The sequence below is a fragment of the Gallus gallus genome, chromosome 1 (assembly GCF_016699485.2).
Source record: "Gallus gallus isolate bGalGal1 chromosome 1, bGalGal1.mat.broiler.GRCg7b, whole genome shotgun sequence".
Classification (NCBI taxonomy): domain Eukaryota; kingdom Metazoa; phylum Chordata; class Aves; order Galliformes; family Phasianidae; genus Gallus; species Gallus gallus.
In genome coordinates, this window is record NC_052532.1 from 175,064,428 (window position 1) to 175,087,664 (window position 23,237).

A 23,237-nucleotide genomic window follows, 5' to 3' on the forward strand; every position below is an offset into this window, starting at 1 on the left:
ATCCTACTAGCATCACGACAACTTTATTTCAGTGTCAAGACACAAATGGTGTCAAGAATAGTGAAAACTAGGAAGGAACATGAACCCTGGAGGTGTTCAAGGAACGTTTGGATGTTGTGTTGCGGGATATGGTTTAGTGAGAAGTATTGGTGATGGGTGGATGGTTGGACTGGGTGATCTTCTGGGTCTTTTCCAACCTTGGTGATTCTATGATTCTATGAATGGGAATAATAATCTCCAAATATGCAAAATCGTGGCAAAGAATAATGAAATAGACACTCTCTGTGTCCATTAGGACAAGCAATTGAGTTAAATTGCAGCAAAGGTGATTTACATTAAGTATTAGACAACTGTGCAGAATTAAGCTGTAAACTGCCCAGAGAAACAGTTAAACTTTCATCACTGGGACGTGTAAAAGAAGGCCTAAATATTATCAAAAGTTTTGCTATTTATGATTGTCTGCTGAAGCAGGGAATACAGGTGGAGATTTGTTTGAGAAACGTTACAATGTATGAACAGGTTTTCCTGTACGCATTCTGTTTTCCTCCAGAAGATACTGTTGAGGATTTTCTGTTTGTGTGAAGTTCTGAGAGTCACCCCTCTGAAAATATCTGGCCAAGTCTGGAGAGGCCATCTACCTTCTGAAGTGGCTGATCCCCTCCACTGACCACAGATGCAATCCAGATGACTGACTGGCTTAGAGTGGACACTTTCTTATCAAATCTGTAAAAACAGAACAGACAACTCCCACCCTTAATAACAACGTTGTGTCCTTTTAAATGTATTCCTAGATGTAACAGACAAATCTCCATTATTCACTCCAACTATAATTACTTGTTTTGCATGTATGAGGTGGGACCTGTAACACATAATCATGATGTTATTTATTGCCCTGCATTAGTAATTTTATCACGTTACAATTGGATACCATATGGTATAATGAAGAATGTAAGTATCCCACGCAACGTATGAAAAGCTTCCATACAACAATTAATTTAATCTACTCCACTTTTCCGCTACCTTCCTACCTGAGACTATCATTTAATTATATGGCACCTCAGTCAGGAGAATTTTATTTTTAGATGTAAGAGCCAGTCAAAGCTCTGCTGAGTTGCAGGCAGGGCTTCTAACCAGGAATGTAAGTGGCTTTATTTCAGCAGTATGCATGAAATGCTAAGGTGCTTGCAATATATGGTATTAACCACTCCTGTTTTCAAGGTCCATTTACAGTTACTGTATGTACTCAGTTAACCTGTATGAAACTATGTGTTTATGTCCTATTCACTCCATCATAGAACTAAACTACGCACTCAAAATATCTGCACTGTGTCTACAACACAGCCAAGAGAAGCTGAGCATCCCCACTGCTTAACTGTCCACTCTCTCCTTTGTGATCTGTTTGGATACAGGTCTTGCCTTTAAGATAAGGCATGGATCTTGAGCAGTTCATTTGCAGGACTACTCCCAGATGACAATAAAGCCTAGAACATCATATCAGGCATCATTAGATCCCCATTGTTGTCCAACACTATCCCATTAGGTTCAGCAAGCCCCCTCCTTCAAACGCCCTCACTTGTACCACAGGGCATGTAATACTACATTTCAAGTTACAACACCATCACTCTGGGAGGATGCTGTACAGCCCTCACATATCACACTCTAAGCTGAAAAATACATTAAAATAATAACTCTGCTGCAGGACCAGGCAGATACCACAAAGCACACAGATAAGATCCAGCGTACAGGGCTACGTGGGGCTGGCAGAGCATTCGGCAGCAGTACTCTGCAGCTGGGGCTGAGCCAGTGATTCTTTATGAATGTTTTCATTCTTACTTTCATGGAGAAGGACTGTGAGGTGAGACTACAGCCAGAAAAAGCAATTAGCCAGGTCAAGTTACAGAAGGTCATAGATAAATATATAACTAAACAATCTCTTCACAGGTTATTAAGAAATCTATCCTGATGGCTACAGGGCTTTAAAAAGCAGCACCCAAGATGCCATGTAAAAATTATTCACTATTAAAACCTATTAACAAATTTCTTACCTCATTGGGTTTGTGACCAGCATTCCTAATTGTTTTAAAAGGACACTTTTAAAACATGATAGCTAATACAGTAACAACATGAAATGTCTTAACTGTTAGAGACAGCAGAAGTGTCCGAGCAGTGGTCACTGGTGGCATCAAATCCCTCGGAGGTGAGTGATTTTTAATAATCAGAAAATGACGTTTTAGTCTGCCATGCTTGCAGCCAAGTGTGAGTGGTTTCGGAGGTCAGGACATTCCCTGCAGTCTGTGGTGCTATGTATGGGGAACAGCCGTGCTGTCCGTGGGTGGGATTCAGCTGGCCCAGCGCAGCTATTTCGTAACTGAGGTAGGCAGTTCACCTCCCTCCACAGCCAATGGAGAGAAAGTGGACCTTATACGACTAATTCATTTTTTTCCTATAGCATATAGGTAACAGAGGTTGTCTGAAGCACCACTCAAAAGGCCAGGCTTTCCAATGGTTTTGAAAATAATCTAAGGCAATTAGCTCATGCACAGAAGTAAATAGCCTTCAGTGTGTCTGATGAAAGGTGGGGAACTTCTTCAGCTACTCCAACTTGATTGCAGTTGCTTTATGTTAGTGGCTAGACCATGCTATCATATATGTTCATATGCTCTCTTCATACAGTTTAGCAGACCTTTTCCTGGTACATTTCTAAATACTACATGCTATTTTGCTAGTAAACTACAGCCATTTTTACATGAGTAACAGATATACAAGGTTAGGTTATCTGTTTCTTACAGTGACGCAAACCATAAAAACACCTCTAGGATATTTATGAAACACTACTGATATAAAAATAATGCCCATGAACAGAACGATACTTTGATAAAGGACTTGGTCTCCTGAACTTAAACCCTGAAGCTGAATACATCTTGTTCCTGGGGGTACACTGAGCAGACAGGTCCCTGAGCTCAACAACTCATTTCTGACTCTTGCTAAAGCTCATCACTTCCTCAGACATGCAGGTTTAACCGTTTACAAAGTCAAACAATAAACCAGATCAGAGGTGTGGTCCGTGTTAAAAGCGACATCTTCTTTCTCAGAGAGTCTTTTAACTGATGATTTCACCAATCTAGCTGCCAGTGCCACCACATAAACAGCTGTGCTGGCACAAGTGACAGTGATAAGCAAGTGTTGAGGGGTGGAGATTAGTTCACTCAGTTTTGTTGCCAAGGAAAAGACGCAAAGAATAGCATAGAACAGCTCTCAAAGCTGAAGAGGCTCCTCCAGATGATAATTCAGAGCCGGAGCTTCACTAACATAGTCTGAATTGCTCTCTGGAGGAGCCTCTCTCACTCCTTCAACTATGCAAGGCATCTGGGGAGACAAGCCTCCTAAATTAGGCATCTAAGTTGTGTGTTTAAAATGCATGCAGTGAATGTTCCCTTCAAGAACGTGAATGGGATGCTATAATAATTTAAAATAAGTTTAACCAAAGCTATGATAACAATGTCTGTTCTTTTATGAGATACTGTTCTTTGTGCTGCTGACCCTCTACTGACACAACTGTGTTTCTCATTTATTAAATAAATGAAGTTAGCAAATGCACATCTTGCAAATACAGCCCAAATTTTAAAGTTAAAAAAAGATTCCCATTTTTTTCCTCAAAATATGAACCAGATTAAGTTGTTCACATGGAAACCACAGTATATTCCCTACAATAATCATACTAGAAGACCAGAATGGGAAAATGTAATTATTGAAATGATCATCAACATATCTTACTTAAATTTTTTTGTTCTCCTTAAGCACTTTTTAAAAGTCCATTAGTAATTTTGGCTAAATTTTCATTAGTAATTACATTTTGCTCCTGTAATTACTACATTGCTCCTATTCACTCCGAACTGCTTACGTATTGCTAAATGGAGGTAAGAAGTTACCAATGAATGACAAAAGTCATTTTTTCAGTACAAATGCATGGGCACGGGTTTGCTTACCTTCTCCACTCCTGACTTACAGATTCCTGATACTTACATAAATACCAGCACACAATTTGTTTCTCAGATGTTCCAAACATAGCCACCATCAATGCCATTGATCACAGTATTATTCAAAGGGATGTTCAAGACAACCCTGAAAAGGATTACTGATACTTCAAAGAACACTCTTTATATGTAGCTATCTTCTGTTCTGGATGAATGTGTTTACAGCAGTGGATTGTTAAAGCCAATTCATCTTGTAATATCTCACACTGCAGAGCTGGAACTAAAATCCCTAATAAATCGAATACACTGGACAAGCCATTAATATGTATTAGACTGTGCTTTGTTTATTCCACTGGTTTGGACACCTAAGCAGTATGTAAAAAGCTGTCCAACTTCTCCCGTATTTGAAACTGCCACTTCTAAGTTAGAGAAGTATCTACAGGAGAAGGAGAATAATATATACCAGCATGACCTAAATTTATGGCCATGTCTGAGTTAACAGGCTCAACTGAGATAACTGTTTGGTTCAAACCACTGAAGGCTAGTATCCTATGGTTTTGTAATTGTTCCCCCTCAGCACTCATACTTCAACAAAACAGCTGCCTATGGGTCATGCATAAAACCATGGCTGTGCACAGAGGTGGCTGCTGCAAGCAGCAGTATGCATGGAGCAGTTGGCCACTTAAAGCATTCACACTGGGCAGCTTGATGTCAAGTGAAATATTTAACATCTAATTTCTGCCTTCCTTGCGCTCAGCAGAAGTACCAACTGAGCCCATTCCTTCTACCACACCACTTAGTAAAAACTAAACAGAACTCAGTTATCATTAAGGCATCCACTCTTTTGTCAAATGTAGATGAAATTTGTCAAAAAGTTTCAGAATTACTGCAGAGGGACAGACTCCAGAAGTGTCGCATCTTTAGCACCACAGCCTAAAATCCACACTTTACCATGGAAGAGTTATACTAACATTTTTTTGCCTAATTTTGTACCACAGACTTCTTAGTTGCCAGCCCTTGCACACAGATGAAATTCATGGAACTGCCTCCTTATACCATCTGGTGAGGCACCACAGGGCTGGGATGATGTGAATAAACTTTTTATTTCCCTATCCCAGCTTTTAGGTAACACTTGCTGACACACAGCTTTATGGGCCTGGCTTCACTTTCTCTTAGGTTTCCATTGAAGTCTTCATCTCTGACTACTGTCAGCTACTTTCTTACTCCTTTTCCAAAGGTTAATGCTATAGCAGATGCAAAATCCTTTTGCTTATTAAATATACCAAGAAACACAATGTCCTAATTTCTGATAATTCTTTTAATTTCTGTCCAAAGACTAAAAGCAGAATTACCATTTTTTCCAACTTATTGTGGACTTTCTACAACCCGGTTGAAAGATCTACCCTTTTTCTACCTGCATTTTCTCTTCTTCTGACGTTGGCTTGTTCTTCATAATTTCAATCAGTTTAGTCGTAACTGTCACGACATATTTCTCTAGGGCTCTAACAATGCAATAAATGCCTTATATAGTACTCCTCTCAGCTGACTATGCATCTACAAGACAGGCACCTAATTTCATGGTGATTGGCTTACTCCTCCTGTAAGCATTGGAAAAAATTAACCATACAACACAGTTCATCTTGGTCAAAGAGGGAAGTACCTCTTTCTCCTTCTCCACTATGAAGAAAAACTAGAGGAAGTCTAATTTAGATACACAAGTCTACAAGATGTCTACATTTGAACAGTTAAATACAATAACCGGTGGCCATGTCTACCCTCACTTTCTGGCTGAATGGAAATTTCAATTGAAAATCAACTGCTTTCCCTTGAACTGCTCTTTATTAACAATCCATGGCATTTCAGATGTACCTTGTGTGAAAGATGTTGACTACATCCTTCTGTGTTGCTATTCCATCACAAATTCTGGAGGTTCAGGCTCTGATGGAGCTTCCTAGAAAAGAAATGAGTAAATGTGTCAACATGATAAATTTCATCCAATAAAAATATCTAGGCAGGAGAAGAATTACTATGTGTGTATGGAAATTAACAGTGTGTATCTACTGCTGCCTTTACTAAGTCGTGCATAACTTCCCCTGGAAGGTTAATGGCCATGAATATGCAACATCTTCCTTCTTTTCTCAATTGCTTCCCTATTGTTTTTTACTTTCTATTATTACAGCATTTTTCAATGTAACCTATAAGACCCTTGGTAAAGAGTTATGTTTGCATGTGAGCATTAAACATTATTACAAAGGCATAATAACTCCAGTAGTCAAGTTGAATATAATTGCAAGGGGAAGAGAAGACAAAAGCAAATGGCAGTTCACAATTCATAGATACCTCACTTCACATGCTTTCAATCTTCTCCTGCAGAACTTTGCGTGTGGGAAAAGGTTACAAATGAAGTTCCCTGCTATTCTGTGCTAAAAGCCTGCACCAGCCACCTAAGTTAGACACAGTCTGTGGAATTTACGTAACGATAACCAAATCAATTTAGAAACCAGTTTCGTTAATCTGACACAGACCCTAACTGTGAATAGCTTTAAACTTATCTGACAGTGTCTGCAATTATTCTACCTTAAGAGACACTTTTGAACCAAATCAAATGTTCACAGCAAAAGAGCTCCGTTAATTTATATCAGCTTCCGACTGAACTGACTAGAATAAATCAGAGAGAGAGGGCATGCAATCAGCTCATCTGGCAGATCTGCAGATTGCTGCAAAGGGGCATGATAAGTCTCTGGGGTTCAGCTGTGAGTAATGCCCTTCTCCACCACCACAGCTGGAGCCTGTCTAACCACAGCCACTGACACCCACCAGCATCATCTCTTATCCCAAGCTGCTATGTATACAGCCTTTATCAAGAAAATAAAAAGATGTAAGACCTGAGAATACACCAACTGTAAAAGAAGTTTCAATGAAGCATCACATAGAAACTTGCTTCACTGTCCTCGCCTGAGATTACTGTCAGACAGCACAGTTGGTGAAATGAAATACATGCATGAGTTCCAGCTGTTTTAATACAATGTCCAACAAATTAGCTCAAACTGCGGATAAAGATCAGTTTAATGCCATATTTTATATTAAAATGTATTAGAAACATTACTGCTTTCCATTCCAGCGACTGTTGTGGAGGCAAGAATCTTCAGTCAAGAGGCAGAACAGACGGTCATGGAAACAATATTTCTTAGATCACCCCAGCCAGAAAAGCTGGAGTTTGTCTGATCACGGCAGCAGTAAAAGCTATGAAATATCACACTCGTGGCTACCATTCTTTCACATTATTAGCAAATTTATGAATTCCTGATGGCCGTTAGATCTTCTTCTTTTTGCCATTTCTCGTATCAAAGACCATGCAGACAAACTCTACTGTGAGAAAGAGTAAGAGGCTGGACTACATGTCCTCCCAAGCTCCTTTCAGCCTGAACTGTCCTATAATCCTTACGTACAGCTAATGTGCAGGGCTAGGATTTTGGAGAAGTTGTTCTCTTCCTGCTGTCACTTCACAGATCTTGGCAAAATGTGCAGACAGACACTTCCCAAAACAGACCTTCCTTCTGAGGTCCAACAAGAGTGACAAGGAATCGCTCCTGTGTTGAGCAACTACTCTTCCAAGGGAGGCCAGTGGTAGCAGGGATACCCTATGCCACTAGAAAGCAGAACAACTTGCTTCAAATACTACTGAAAACACTGAAGGAAAAACACACATGCACAGAGGTTATGACTAACTAACCAACCTTCTCTCTGTCACAGTTTCCCAGATGAGGGATATGAGCCTCAGACAAAGCGGTTTATGTGCTAACGTGATAAGAGGTACAGTAAGTCTTGGGAGAATGGATTACGGTGGCACAGGGCTGTGTAATGTCTGCTTTCCCCAAGAAGCATCTGAAGTCTCCAAAGTCTGCACAGCATCTATGCTTTTGGGTATGTGAAAGAACAGCAGGAATTCATGTCATGGACAGGAAGGTTTGAAGAAATCTGGAAAAAGGGGAAGCCAGAGCTGCAGCTGTTATGAATTCATCACAATTTTGGCTCCGGTTCTAAAATACTCAAAAAGGCCTAAGAATCTCCACATGATTTTCAGGGAAGCGAGTTATGTACATCTATGAGTGACACATTCACACATGCTGTATTGTTTAAGAGGTGCTCTGAGCATCTAGTTTCAATCCCTGCTCTTTCACTTGCGTCAGTCAGCATTTCTGAGAACCTTACTGTGAGATACAACCTCATGCTGCTACCTTAAGATTGCAATTTACGTCTTCCAGAGAAATCATGTTCCATCGGGAGCTATCACCAGGCTGCTAATAGCGGGATGCTCTCAGCACTGTCACGCAGGAGCTGTGGCAGCAGGGAGTGACTGCAGCAGTGCAGCTCAGCTCTGCTGTGGTCTCAGTGGGTTCCTCCTGCCTCCACCTCCATCCTCCTGGTACTTGCTGCAGCTCTGTTGGGTCACCTCGTTCAGGAGTAGGCCCAGCTGCAAGCCAGCTATTTTTTGGAGGGGCATAGCCGGCTTTCAGCTGGATCGGACCGCAGGTGTGCCTCACCAGATAGCAACATCAGGGTTACTGCTTTGTAAATAAATAGGAAAGCCCGGCCAGGATCAGAGAGGAAGGCAGGGCTGCCCTTCTGGAAGCAAGATACACAGGTTGGCCTGCACTAATGGTGAAACTACATCCTCAGAGAGGTGTGAACCTCTGTTCCTGCGCAGGACACCAGGCTGCTCATAGGACCCGCGTGACGCACACAACGTTCACCCCCAGCAGATGATGCCCTGTAAGGCCATCCACCGTCACCAAGTACCGCTTTGGCCCAAGGAACAGGCAACTCCCCAGATCTACTACGTAGAAGCGACGAAACCCCGTAGCAAAGGCCATATCCAGCCTCCTCCTGTGCGCCTATCCAGGACAGCAGCGCGTTTTCTTTCTCCAAGCGGCTCCCACAGCTGACGTGGAAGCGGACGAGCTCCGCATTCTGAGCTATGTGCGAGCCCTGGAGGCACGCAGAACACACCCACCACCCCCCGCAGGCGCAGAGGGCTTTTCCTTTGTTTTCAGCCGGCCGGAAAGCCGCGCCCCTTCCCGCCGCGAGCCCGCGGGCTGTTAGCGGCACATCCCGGCCGCCTAACCCATACTGCCGAGCCCGACCCGGCCCTGGGCCGCCCCTCACGGGCAGGGAGCGAACCGCCGGCCCTGCGGGGAGGCCGCGCCCGGGGGCGGGCTCAGGTGAAGCCACGCCCCCCCCCTCACCGCCGCCATGGCAACCGCCCGTCGCCGCCACGCGCGCGCGTCCCTCTCTCCTTCCCCCCCATCCCCCTTTACCCACCGCTCGACCCCCCCCCCCAGTCCCCACGCCCCCCTTCCTCGCTCTGCTTGAGCGCAGAAGGACCGCGTCCCCCTCCCCGCTCCGCCGGCGCCGGGACACGCACCCCGCTCCTCCCAGGTAATGGCGGGGCGGCTCCCTCAGGGCGCGGTGGGGCCGCGGGGCGCTGCGGCCCAACAACGTCCGCCCCGGCGGCGCTGCCCGTGTGCCGCTGCGCTGGGGGCGGCCGTGGGCTGGGGGTGGGGGCAGCCCGCCGCGGGGCATGCTGGGAAGTGTAGTCCCGCGGCGCCCGCCGCCCGCTGGCGCTGAGCGGAGGAGCGGCGGGTGGAAACTACAACCCCCAGCCTGCTCCTCTGATGTGTTGCGGGGGGATCGGTGCTTTGCCCTCGCACAGGAGAGCGCTGTGAGGAGGGGTGGGCGCCGCCCGGTGCGGGCGGGGGGAGGCGGGCAGGCCCTGCTCCCTCAGCTCTGAGGGGATGGAGGGGTCGCAGACGCGGGGATGGAGCCGGGCGAGGGGAGGGGGAGAGCGGAGCCGCCGGCGGGAGGGAGCGCGGCCCCTGGGACTGGAGGAGGCTTTGGGGGCGGCGGGAGGGCCGGCGGAGGGCAGGAGGATGCCGGGGGTGGGGGCTGAGGCCGGGGGGCGGCTGGGGGCCCGCGGCTCCGCCCGGTGTGCATCGCGCCCGGTGTGCCGTCACGGTGTCCGCGCGTTTGGCTCCTGTGCCTCCCCGTTTCCTCTGGTGATGGTTTCAGTGATCTCCTTTGCCTCCTGCTCCTCAGGAGGCACGGGGACCTACAGTTCCTGTTGATGTGTGAAATACAAATATTCGTTGTTGGTATGCTGTAGGCATTTTTGTTTTTCCCCATGGAAATCTGAACAGCATCCCTGCAGTTGTTTTCCTGCATACGTTAACACTGAACTCCTGTTCCTAATACGTGGGTTTCTATCCAGTGGGTGTTTGATGTTTATTGCAGTTGAAGGTTTATCGTAGAGGTGTTTTGAGTTGGAAGGGACCTTTAAATGTCACCTAGTCCAGCTCCCCTGCAGTGAGCGGGGACACCTACAGTTCCATCAGGTGCTCAGAGCCCCATCCAGCCTGACCTCGAGTGTCCCCAGGGACGGGGCATCCACCACCTCTCTGGGCAGCCCGTGCCAGTGCCTCACCTCTCTTATTATAGAAAACTTATTCCTTGTATCCAGGCTGAATTTCTCCTCTTTTAGATTGAAACCATTTCCCCTTGTCCTATTGCAGCAGACTCTTATAACGAGCCTATCCTCTTCTTTGTTACAGCCCCCCTTTAGATACCGAAGGGCCGGTCTCAGATCTCCCCAGAGCCTTCTCTTCTCCAGGCTGAACAGCCCCACATCTCTCAGCCTGTCCTCATAAGGAACTTACTTATGTGTTTGTTTATTTTCACTGACATCAGATGCGGCCTGGGCAGGCTGAGGCCCCCCAGCAGCCCTGGATACTCCCCATGGAGTCTCTGCTCACAGGTCCAGGCTCCTCAGCTGTCACAGAGGAGTGGGTCCTGCCCTCTGCTAATGACAGTCTCAAGATGGAGAAGTAAATGGGAGGAAGAGAAATAAAACCACATCTGTGGTTTTCTATATAAATAATTGCAGAAAAAAGTATTCTTTGGGGGACAAGCTGAGAAATCTGACAAGACTTGATGTCTGCAGCTCTAACAGCAGTATGTACGTACATTCTAAAGAATATAGACTGTTCTTCAGAAGACTGTAAAAAAGCAAAATTTTAAGTTGAAACATTTGTAGTCCTAAAGAGCAAATTCTTTGGAATTCAAATGGGAATTTGAAAGAAGGGAAAGCGTCCAGCCTAAATTCTGACCTTATGAGTCAGGGTTATAAACACATGTGTGAGTCCATTAAACCTGCAATTATTCATGGAAAGTTTATCTGGCTTGCAGATCGGCTTCACTAGGAATGTAGCAACACCAGAACTGAATCTCTGCGTAGCTGGCTTTGCTCTGACAGTGCTTATGAGTTGCAGTGGTGTGGGAGCATGGATGTGCTATATCCAGGGCCAAGTGCAGGAGCGGTTTAACTTTACTGACTCAGATGCTGACCTAATGAACACTTTGAACCCAAGCTGGTTCTGCACAGACCCATCCTGGGAGTCTGGTGGCATGTTTGCTCCACCAGAAGAGTTTATACGTGTGATGCGGAGAGGGACAGAAGGGTTACTTATCTGGGCTGAGTTCTGTTTTCCTGATCTCTGGACAAGCCCTGCAGAGGCCTTGAAGCATCTGAGCCCTGCATCTTGCTGAAGGAGGGATCCATCACCTCTATGCCAGTACCACGTGGGCGCTTAAAGGGTTTGGTGTGGCACTCATGTTAGAAGTGCAGGAGACCGTGCTGTAGAGGAGAGACACTGGAGCTAACTTGAGTCCAGCAGACAGCAAAGAAGATGCTAATACTACCACAACCTACAGCACATGTGCATGGAATTATGCTCCCTCAGGTGCCCCATAGCATTTGTATTCACTGTTCTCATTTCAGTTATCTAGGCTAGTTGATGATCACCTCATTACTTGAAGTAGTGCAGATGTGACTGTGTGGACGGGCCTGAAGTTGGCACATGAGGTACTCTGGAGGAGAATGCAGTTTGCAGTTACTTGTAGGCACAGCACAGCAATTCCTGGCACTTCTCTTTCTAGGTAGTTTAGAGGCTTTGCAAAAGGTCATTCTGCTCTGCAGGATGCTCACTGTTCAGAGCAATAGCATTGAAGCACTGATCAACTGCTTAGGGGGTTCTTGTGTATTTGTGATTCCTATTAATGTGGAGTGAATGTCTTCACTTTGTTTGAAGACTTCTTTTCTTTCCACTCGCATTTTAAGTTAGCTCTTGGAAGAATCCACACCAGTTGTTTGAGGCCTGCGTGCATGTCTCATCTTACCAGCTCCATGCACATTTTCCCATTATCTCTGCATCTAATGTTTCAAAAGGGGGTTTCAGTGCAAAGAAGCCCAACGCCACTTAACAGAAAGCAGATAACCAAACTGCTGAAGCTGAGCCACATGCTTACTTATTTATATATATTTTGGCAGAAGTAATGATGCAGTGAGATAATGATTGTTGTTAGTGCCCATCCAAGTTTGTGGAGCTGCTGCAGCAAAGTCAAAAGGAAAGCCGCGTTACTGGGGAAAGAGATTTTGCTGTGGAACTTGGTGAGCCCTTTTGTTTATTTGGTTGTGCCTCTGTGACAGTGATGACTTAAAATGCTTTTGTCACACCAGTGCAGTGCCTGACAATTGTCTGTGGCATCGGTGATCGCTTCTGAAAGGGGCCATTAATTACTGGAAATGGATGTGAGTACAGAACAACTGGTTTCCATCACAAAAATGATAATCTAATAAAACTGATAAATAAACTGAGAAACTAATAAAAATCTTAGGAAAAAATCATTTGAAATACATCATGCCCAGAAAGAAATGCAGTCTGACTACTACAGTCAGAAATACACTTCTGCAGCCTTCTGGTGGGGATTGCGGGTGATGCAGTAAAAGATGTTTCTTTCCTCCCTGGTGGCATTCCAGGTAGTGTTTCAGTTCATGCTTCTACTGTTGTCGTGTTGTTATATGTCTCTCTTTTGACAAATTTTAACCTTGAAGGGAAAAATGTAAAGTAGGATCCTTGGTTTGTATTAGGTGAAAACATAATTGAGGGAGAAGAGGATGTCTGAAACTGATCAAAGCTGACTTTAGGAACAGTATGGCCAGAAATGGAGAAGGACAGGTTTACATTAATCATAAGGAAGAGCTTCGAAGCAACAGGAAGAGAGGAATAACTGGCAGTTCATTGCTTAGACTGTGGAAATAGAAATGAGTGCAAGTGAAAAACAGATAAATTGAAGTGCTGCAACCTCCTAAAACTGGAATCCCCTTCCCTGTTTTTTTCTGTGTGAAAAATGTTCTGGGCTGTGTACTGACTGGGGCCCACCGTGATGCTGTTGTGGGAGGTGTGTAGTTGTGCACTGGACTTCAGGAGGGTTCTGCCTAAAACTGTGTTTGGTTTTGAGCTACAAGAAAGGCATTGAGGCCCTGGAGTGTCTCCAGAGAAGGGCAATGAAGCTGTGAGGGGTCTGGAACATAAATATGGGAAGTGGCTGAGGGAGCTGGGATTGTTCAGTCTGGAGAAGAGGAGGCTCAGGGGAGACCTTATTGCTCTCTACAACTGCCTGAAGAGAGGTTGTGGTGATGTGGGGGTTGGCCTCTTCATGTAACAGCAATAGGACAGGAGGGAATGGCCTGAAGTTGCACCAGGGGAGGTGCAGGTTGGCTGTTAGGAAGAAAAATTCAGAAAGAGTGGTGAGGCAGTGGCACAGCTGCCCTGGGAAGTGGTGCAGTCACCGTCCCTGGAGGTGTTCAGGAAACGTGGAGATGTGGCACTGAGGGATGTGGTCAGTGGGCATGGTGTGATGGGTTGATGGTTGGACTTGGTGATCTTAGTGGTCTTTTTCAACCTTATGATTCTGTGGAAAGCACGGCTCTGTCTTTTGATATTAGTCAGATCTCTCACATTGCTTTTCTGGCTGCGCAGCATCACACTGTGTGGCTGTTCTACAGATAATGAGAACCAGAATTAGTAACTGGTCTTCATCTGTGGATGTCCAGGCCTTGCCAGATGTTCCTCTGCCCAGTCAGCAGAACTGCCCAGCTGCTGTGACGTGAGGCCATCTGTCCAGAAATCTCAGGGAGCTGTGGAAAATTTTTGGTCTGCTTGGGTCAGCTTCTGGTCAGAAAAGGATGCGAGTTGAGGTTAAAACATAGAGTCATAGAATCAGAACTTGTGTATTATAGCCCTAACGGTGGGGAAACTAACAGCGATTTGGAGAGAAGTCTGCCTAGCAGGCAGTAAGCGAGGCTCGATGTGACTGCTGAGACTGTGAGAATAAAGAAGAAATGAATAACTGCACAGTTTAATGTATGTCATCCTGTTCTGTGCAGGAGTCAAATGCCTGTGGAGAAAATGGGACACAGTTGTGTAATTGATTGTCTCAAAACACATCGGCATGAAGGAGAAACAGAAAGACTGCAAAGATGCTTTTTGTGTTGGCATTTGCAAATCTGAGTGTGTAGTAACAAGCAAGAGGAAAAAGTCCTGCTGCAGACCCCACCTTTAGGGAGGGCACTGATTGTTCCTGGTAGCACCCAGTGAATAGGGGCACGGGGATGGCCCTGCACGCACACTTCAGCTGGAGATGGTGTGCTGAAGGAGCAGTGCCTGCACTCCCCCTCCTGCCCACCATCCTCACTGGTGTATCTCCGAGTGTGTGATGTTTTAATACTTAAAAAAAAAAAAAAGACCATCTTTTGGATCTTGCTCAACTGCACATTGCTTTTTTTCTGGGAGAAAAAATTCTTTCCTGACCCCAGCTAGGGATCAGCTCAGCTTATGCTCCGAAGAATGGAGATTAATATCCCCTGTGACCTTTTAGCCATGCTGCTGCAGAGTTTTTAACAAGTGGGCTTAAGACCCCGTGTGTGGCAGCTCTACTGACGGAACGTCTGTAATGCCTCTTCTTGTCAATGATCCGTGAACTGAGCAATCTCAGAGGGTACCCTGATGTACAGTGGAGCTGCTGTGGTCTGGTGCAGGAGAGAACCGTACAATGCTAGGATGGGAAGCTGGTGTCACGAGGAACGTGTAAGCTGTCCTAAACATAGCTGACAACAGTCTTCCCTTGCTATGCTTTTACTTAAAGTATGCAGCTGTGGCACGGTGGGAAAAACAAATATATAAAAACAATGCCAAATTATTTATGCATTTTCTATTTCTGGTTTCTTTGATGTATACAATGTATGAACTTCATAATATCATGCAGAACAGATAATAAAAAAATACGTATGGAATATGGAAAATTGCAGTAGGGCCTCAGAGCATTGCCTGGTCATAAGGGGGAGCTCTTACTTAGGACTGAGGCCAACTGCTGCTGTTTCCAATGCGTCTCACGTAAGTGGATGATGTTACAGTCACCTTCTCATGTCAGTATTACCTGATTTGGTGTCTAGAATAGGTGATAGGTAAAATTGAAATACCCAAATGCAGGAGATTCTGCTAGTCAGTCTAGCTCTGGAGGCATCAGTAGGCATTTCCCTATTGGTAGGATACTGTAGGAGCGTGTGTACATTGAGCAACTTCCCTGTCTGCTCCAAGTTACAGAGAATCATTAAGGTTGGAAAAGACCACTAAGATCACTAAGTGCAACCATCAGGCCATCCTCACCATGCCCACTACCAGTGTACTTCAGTGCCATACCTGTGGTTCTTGAACACCTCCACAAAGTTTCAATGCCTGTGGGCATGTAGAAGCCCCACAGTGTGATGCATCGGCCATCAAGCTCTTGCTTGTCCTTCTGTGTCACCAGCGTCATGCTGGATGTCCCCAAACTCATGGAGGAAATGGGAGTCTACTGTATGGTTTCCCGACACGTTTTTAAGTCATGTACATTTTTCCACCTCCTTTCCAGTTTTTCCAGGTCCTGCTTTCCGACCACCCTTCTAAGTTGCCTGTAGGTTGGCCCAGCTTCTACTGAGATGAAGAGGACATCATTGGCGAGCAGTGTTCTCTTGCATGGGGAGCTGGATGTGAGGGGCAGCCCTGTTAGGGCAGCAGGGAGTTATGCAAATGCCTGCAGGGTGGGAGCCAGCTGTAATGAGCAGATACAAGAGGCTGTTGAAGTAAATATGTGGTTTTTTTGTTTTTTTTTTTTTATAGTATGATGGGTTTTTAGGAATTGAATTTAGCAGTTCCTTAGAAATGGAAAACCTCCAGGGATTCAAGAAGTGTTTTCTGTATGGGAACAAGCTGGTTGTGTAATGGCTGCTAGCAAGGATGGAGTGAAGGATCCCAGGTGTTGTTTTGTGTATTTATAAGATCTTTTGTTAAATCTAATGGGTTGTAACCTATACTTGTTTCCTGTTTCTTATCCATTTCTAGAGCAGTACAAGTGACTTCATTATTTTTTTCACATTTTTTTCCTATCAGTTACCTTCTGTGTTTTGAAATTAAATGGTAAAATATCCTAATTATTACAGAGCCAGAGTTCTAGAGCCAGGCCTCTCCATCCTGCCCTCCAGGAGAGATCAAAAGATGGGTGGTTGCCACATCCACCTACATTCTGCATCTGCCTCGAAGTTTCCAGCAGCCTGAGACAAGAGGGAGAGAGCGGGGATAAGCAAGCTCTTGTGCCACCACCATCCTCAAGGCAGTGGGAGAGAACAGATTCTTGCATGCACATTGAGCAGTGAAGAGGCCGACTGTGGGCTTAGTGATAAGAGCAGGAGGAGCGGGCCTGGTGTGTGGGTCCAAACTGGCCTCTTCTCCCTGCACTGATGTGTGTCTGCCTTGCGTAGCTATTAAGATTATTTTCGATTTCCAGAGATGTCCATCTGGATGAACATTGGGAACCTCATGTTCTGAGTCAAGGCAAGGGAGTTGAGGCTACTTCTGTGTGGTAGGGACTTAGATGTTGGGTTATGGGGGATTTGGATAAATTCGATGGGCAGGCAGTGCTTGGATCTTGAGCCTTAAATACAGACCTTTCTGATCAGCGCCACGTGCTTTCAAGTCTATGGTTTAATATTGCTTTCTCAAACATTTACTGGGAGAAGTTGTATATGGGTTTGCCTTCAACTTGTGCCGTGATTTGTTGGTTATATATGAAAAAGTTAGTGAAAAAGTATTAATCCTAAATTGTTTGAGGGACTAGGGGAAGGTTGTACTTTGCTAAGTGCTGTTTTAAAAAGTCTTAAATTTGGATTGCTAACTCTGCTGTAAATCCCAAAGGGACATGATAGATTTAATGAAAAAGTGCAAGTCAGCATCTGGATGCTGGTGTACTTCACAAGAATATTTAAACAGAATGAGACTCTCAACTTTGCCTATAGTGGAGCTGCCGTTCAGCAGCATTGCAATCTCATTAGGGTGAGGGCTCTCAGAAGTGCTAAGTGCAGACTTCCGCAGTGCTGGTTGAAGCATTTAGGCACGTATGTAATCCAACAGCATAAAAAGCAATTTAATGCCTTGTGTGATTTGTGATTCACAGGTTGATGGCTGCTAATATATTGTGGTGATCTGCAAATTAAGGTTTGGCTGGTTAGATCCTTGAAGTTCAGGGTAGGCAGGGCATTCAATTTTCTTGCATTAATTTAATGGGATTGGGACCAAAGGCAATGAAGAAGTTGTATGGCCCTTTGTTTGTTTGGTTTTAATCACTATAAATGAGTTGTGATTTATGGTCTCAAACCTTAGGCTTGATGCTTCAAGAGCTAAATGCTTGGCAAAGGAAAAAAAAAAAGACACAATTCAGCTTTGAGAGAAGTAAGAAAACTAGAATTTCACAGACTGAATTACTCTAGCATGTAAAATTAGTTTTGCTGATGATTATATTCTCTTCCAGGTTTCTGAGAGAAGATGAATTTGGCAGAGATCTGCGACAATGCCAAAAAGGGAAGAGACTATGCACTCATTGGGAATTATGACTCTTCTATGGTGTATTACCAGGGTGTCATCCAGCAAATCCAGAGACATTGCCAGTCGATCAGAGATCCAGCAATTAAGGGCAAATGGCAACAGGTATGGTGCAATAAGGTTGCCTGCATTCTGTTACTTGATATTTGAAAAATATACTATAGTTCCTCAAGCTTTTTTAGTGTAGAGGATGTGCATTTTAGCTAAGTTTATAACATTGCCTTCACAATGTTTAGTTGCCATTTATGGGGAATTATTTCTTATGGTGTATTTAAAAGGAATCTTTATATAATGTATAACATTTTTGCTTTGCTTTCACTTAGGATGTTTGGCTAACCATTGGTCTGTTCATGTGTGATTGTATACTTTGGAAAAATCGTTTTGCTGAGGACTTCCCTTTGCTATTTTATCTCTTGTCCATTTAATATCCAGTAAATTAAGGTGTGAGTGAATGGGTTAGCATCAGTAGAATGGCTGTCTGAGTAGCAGGTAATGCACACTACAATATGTAAATTGTATGCTCTTGGTCTGGAGCGTGTATCACATATGTGTGTGTATGTATATATATACACGTATATATTTCACTGTAGAAAACATGTTCTATCTAAAAAAAAAGGATATAATTCTGCAGTAGCTGAAGAGACAATTTCAAGGAGTGTTCTTCTAAATATTAGTGTTTAACTAATGCTGTTTAAAAACAGAAGCAATTTTTTTTCTATACTGCAGAAGGTGCTTTGGTAGTGATTTTGTGCTTGAAATGTCTGCTACTTGCACTATTTTGTGTACTGTTAGCTAAAACTGTTAGCAATCAAATGATAATCAAATCATAATACTATCCTAGGTCTTTATTGTAAAACTTCTGAAGTCTGTACACTGGCTAAGATCTTGCTTGCAAAGGATGTGTGTGCACAAACAGCAGTGATAGTGCCCAGCTTTCCTGGTGCTGAAAGAAGCTGAACATTGTATAGGAGATGCTGACACTCATGTGTTTGTATTCAAGCTCCTCCCCACCCCAGGCCAAGCGGAGTGGTGTTTGTGCCCTGATCTTGTTCTTATTTCCTGCCAAATTTGTAGCTGATGTGAAGGTAAAAGCATGAGATTTTCCTTGCTCTGCAGCAGCATTTCTGTATCACCTTCGCTTTTAGTAATTTGTGTTTCCCCTGATGACACTGATTCTTCCATTAAACTTTGAACAGCTTTTGGCTTACGAAGATTACTTCAAGTCTCACGATCTCATGACATTGTGTGTTATTTCAACTGCTGCCTGTGCACCATGGAATGTATGTTGTACATTGGATACAAGCCTTGAGTATAAAGGGACCTTTAACACTGTTTCCAGGATTCTTCTCTAGGAAAGGCAGTGGGAACCTTACCAGAGAATCTGCAGTTGGCACCTTCTCAGAAATTACCTCTTTTGAGTAAAATCAGAATTGCCCTAACGGTGTCTGTACACAGTTTAAAAAGCATTATCCCAGAAAGAACATCAGCAGGTGGGGTACTGTCTGTCATGCTGTGTGCTCATGCTAATTCTGAAACTTCTCAGTACAGTGGTGGTAGCGAAGCTTTGTCAGAATCTGGCTTTGCCATTACTTGTGCCGATCTCTGCTCAGGGACAAATGCCTAAAAGTAAGAAGTTTGGAAAAAAACCCTGTTCTTCATTCTCAGGTTGTCTTCGTTATGTATAGGATATATATACCTGTAGGCCTGGGAGCAAATGAGAACCCTGGAATCCACAGTTTTTTCACACCTGCACTTCCCTCACTGGGACCCAGAAAAATTGACCTGCTTTCTAACTCACTCTTCATAAATAATTGTGCTTTCTCATTCTTTGAGACCGAGTAAGAGGGAATCTGCTGATCTGGATGTTAGCACTGCTTTCCAGCTCCAACAGCAACTACCTCCAAACTGCCAGTGCCATGCAGGTGCTGTCTGACAGACTGCTTCTCGTGAAAAGTACAAACCCAGAAGTTACATCACCAGAAACACTTGTGTTGATGCTGTACACATACATTTAGCAAAATTCAGGTCTAACCCACTTGGTAGCAGCAAAAAGCAGAATCAAAATCAAAGTATTTCCATGCCCTCTTGAAAAGCAAAGCAACCCTTAGGTCGTGGATAAGGGAATGAGTGCAGGTAGTCTTTACCTGAAATTGTCTCTCATCTGGAATATGGAATGAACCTGTTCTTTAGTTACTTGACTTTCTTCATCTTCTGATGAAGCTGAGGACAGTAATGCCACTGGTACTTTTTGGATGTGGAGTTTGGCAATCTCTAGTTGGGCAGAGCTGTACCTGTTGGGAGTGGTCCATGACATTAATGTACATGTAGGTAAATGCTCAAAGGAGGAGAAAGGATTATTACTTGAATCAGTTCTTCTTTAGGATCTGTTGTCTGTATGCATGTTAACAATCCATCTTGATCCTTGAACCTCCTGAAGGATTCTGAGGAATTGGACACTGAGGGAAACTGGTGGCTTGAAACATGCCCTATTTATTGTACAGTTGTGGACAGTGCATGTTTTTTTCTGAGGCAGTGAGCTCGGTTTCAGGTGTTGTGTACTCATTCCCTCCTAAAATAGGAATGTCCCTAAAAGTAACATACCTCCAAGAATGGTTAAGCCGTGCCATGGCAGTCAGTTAGCTTGCCACTTGTATGGACCATTATTCTTCCCCATACGGTCACTTCTCTGTAGAGGATTTTCCACTGGGAATCTGTCTTGTGGCTCTGTGTACTAACAGGATTTTGCCAGCAGTTTATTGAGAGATGTAGAGCGGGGTCTGCCAAAGTAGCAATGTGACAATATGAGAATTCCCCTAGCCCTTTCATGGGGTTCATTTTCATGGATTGTCTGGTCACTTGCTTGGCATGGTGGTATTGAGCATCACCTGCTATTGAGACCTTTACTTGTTTTGTATCTGGAGGGTTTGGAACTTATTCTTGGGTGGCTCAGAGTAGCCCCAGTCAAAACCAGAAGCAGCTCATCTCTATACTCTACACAACTATAAAAGGTAGCCTTTCTCTCACGACTGCTACTGTGAACTTTACTAGTTCTGACATTCCCCTTGTTTACTCCAATACAGTTTCTTGGCTCTTGTAGTCTTTTTTACTAGACAGCTGGCTTGTAGGAAGGAGCTGCTTCAGTGACAGTTCAGCAGCTGCAGAATGACAGCTGAGCGTGCCCCCAGGAGATAGCACTGTCTCTTGTCAAGGCCAGAGGCTGTTGAGCAAAACCTGCTGCATGTTATGACCGTGTGCTGCGTGTTGCACAGTATCTGAGAGCACAGGAGCTGGAGCTAAGACAGGAATTGGACAATTCTCAAGGGTGCTGTTAGAGGCCAACAAGGCACCCTTTCCAACCAACACCACTGGAGCAGGTGATTAGGTGCTCTGTGCTCTTCAAATAAAGGTTAATTCTTGTTTTATAATTTTAAATGCATTTCAGTCAGTTTGTGCCTCTGTTTCTGCCTCATGCCTGCTTTATTAACACTACATAAATTGCTTCATGAGTAATTAAGGGATATTCTGCATGAAGAACTGTGAATACTGTGCTTTGACTCCATGGGATCACACAGGGCATCCATTTTGGGTATGATTGAGGGAATTGTTATTTTCAGTTTTTTAAGTGGAGCTTGTTGAACAACTAATGCTAATTACAGGCAGTAATTTCAGGTTTGGAAAATGCTTTCATAGAAACTCTATTAGTTTTGTTCCAGCATGATGCAGTTAAAACAACCACATGTGTTATGTGCATTTACCAAGGTGCAAAATATTTGTGTTTTGGGAGGTTTCGGCTGTTGCTTAACAAGTAAGAGCTGGTCTCAAAGGTACTGCAGTTGCAAGATTGTGAATTATGTCGGAACTCTGAAACTCTTCAGAACTACCACAAAGAGTAAGTGAACTCAGCTCTCGGTCATTGTGTTTTATACCCATGAGTTAGGATGTGATTGCTGCTGAGTGCCCAGCAGAGCCAAGCTCTTCCCACCTGACCTTCTCTCCAGCAGCATCAGCTTCTCTCCCTCCTCTGCACCCTGCTTTGTCCTGGTATTCATCTGATCACAAGCTAGTGAGGCAGTGCAGTTTGCTAACTCAGCAAAGCTCCTTTATTTATATATTTAGTTATGACCCTCCTAGGGTTTTTTTGTGCCAGAATTGAGTCCAGAATAGCTGTAGTGAGTGTGGTTATGTAGAAGTGAGGAGGGTGAGATCTTTCTTTTTGGCAGTGAGAGCTGTTAAGTCAGCTCATGCTTTCTCTTGTAACTGCTGAAACATGAATAACACAAAAGGATTTTTGGGGGGTTCTCTGTAACCTGAACTGGAGCCACCTTGGAGCCCTTACACCTGAGGGAAAGGGAAAAGAGAGTCGGTAAACCCAGACCAGTGATTTCCCTGCTTGCAGCTTTCTTGGGCTGCTGCAGTCACACATCCCTCAGAGGCTCTGTTCAGTCACCTCTGTAATTATGGCATAGCCCCTCTTGGTTTGTGTCTGACTTATTTGTTTGCCAGCTGCAAGGAACACTTTCTGTACCTGTTTCATCTGACTCAGACTCTTCAAGGCCTCTAGGAATTTGTCAAATGTTTTTCCTTTGTGGTTGTCTTGTTTAAGCACATTGAGGGCTTTTGGTTGGTTCATCTGCCAGGTACCAAGACAGTGATAAGGGCTGTGTGTTCCAGAGTTTGCTCAGGTCTTGCTAACAAATTGGCAGCAGCTGTTAGTTTGTTTTCAGCTTCCAAGGCACCAAAAGCTCACTTTCTCTGCATTTTCAGATCTAACCCTCCTTCCTGCTCCAGGGAGCTGAATGACAGTGCTGCCATCCTCAGTGAAGACTGGACATCGTTTTGATAGTCCTGAGGGGGTAAAATGAGTGTGAGGGAGAAACGGGGTGAGCAGATATGAGCCAAGTGTACTTCTGCACATACATGCTGGTAGGACACAGCAGCCTGCACTTGCCCACCACTTCCTAAGCACACAGGGGAGATCGCAGGTTGCTAGCTGCATCCTTTCATCAGTAAGCACCATTAGGAAGAATGTTCATTAGATGTGGTGCTGCTTAACATTAATTTCCTTCACAAGTGTGGAGGTTGATCCTGCAGGATGGAAAGCATCAGTGAACAACAGGCAGAAGACTGGTAGAATGCCATGTAAGTGCACTTAGTGAATCCAAGTATGTCTTAAGCTAATGCACCATGAGCTCACGTTTTTGAGCAACAATGTAGAGTGTGTTTTTGGCTGCTGATGCCTACTAAGGACTGGTGACCTTAACACACACAACTGGAGCTTGTAGCAAGCTATAGAGCTTAAAACTTGTGAAGTTTCTTCATAGACTTATTTTTTCCCAGACTTAATGGAAAAAAATAACCAACAAATGTTCATTAAATAATTTTGAAATGACTGCAGTAGTGCTAATGGTGGCAATGGAAACATTAAGTATAAAACTCAACTGCATAATTCTGCAAT

General features: G+C 44.3%; 1 protein-coding gene and 1 long non-coding RNA gene across 18 annotated transcripts in view; one reads left to right on the top strand and one right to left on the bottom strand.

The window, feature by feature from the left end:
* LOC107052100 overlaps nucleotides 1-9,506 on the bottom strand; it is a 52,788-nt gene extending 43,282 nt beyond the window's left edge. For 6 of the 7 annotated variants that reach the window (XR_006933212.1, XR_001464267.3, XR_005861431.2 and 3 more), the window contains exons 1-2: nucleotides 9,400-9,506; nucleotides 5,844-5,925 (exon numbers count right to left, since the gene is read on the bottom strand). This is a non-coding gene — a long non-coding RNA (uncharacterized LOC107052100). Of the gene's footprint in view, nucleotides 1-5,843; nucleotides 5,926-8,212; nucleotides 9,003-9,399 lie in introns of those variants that run through there. The other variant, XR_005861430.2, reaches the window with a different exon arrangement.
* KATNAL1 (katanin catalytic subunit A1 like 1) overlaps nucleotides 9,222-23,237 on the top strand; it is a 39,821-nt gene continuing 25,805 nt past the window's right edge. For 4 of the 11 annotated variants that reach the window (XR_003073450.3, XR_001464253.4, XM_004938763.5 and 1 more), the window contains exons 1-2: nucleotides 9,222-9,413; nucleotides 17,712-17,887. Coding sequence is in view for 7 of the 11 variants with exons in the window: in XM_004938763.5 (XP_004938820.1) it covers nucleotides 17,726-17,887 (162 nt within the window). In the remaining 4 variants the exon portion in view is untranslated. Of the gene's footprint in view, nucleotides 9,414-9,648; nucleotides 9,697-17,711; nucleotides 17,888-21,566; nucleotides 21,672-23,237 lie in introns of those variants that run through there. The other 7 variants (XR_001464254.4, XM_417114.8, XM_004938765.5 and 4 more) reach the window with 3 other exon arrangements.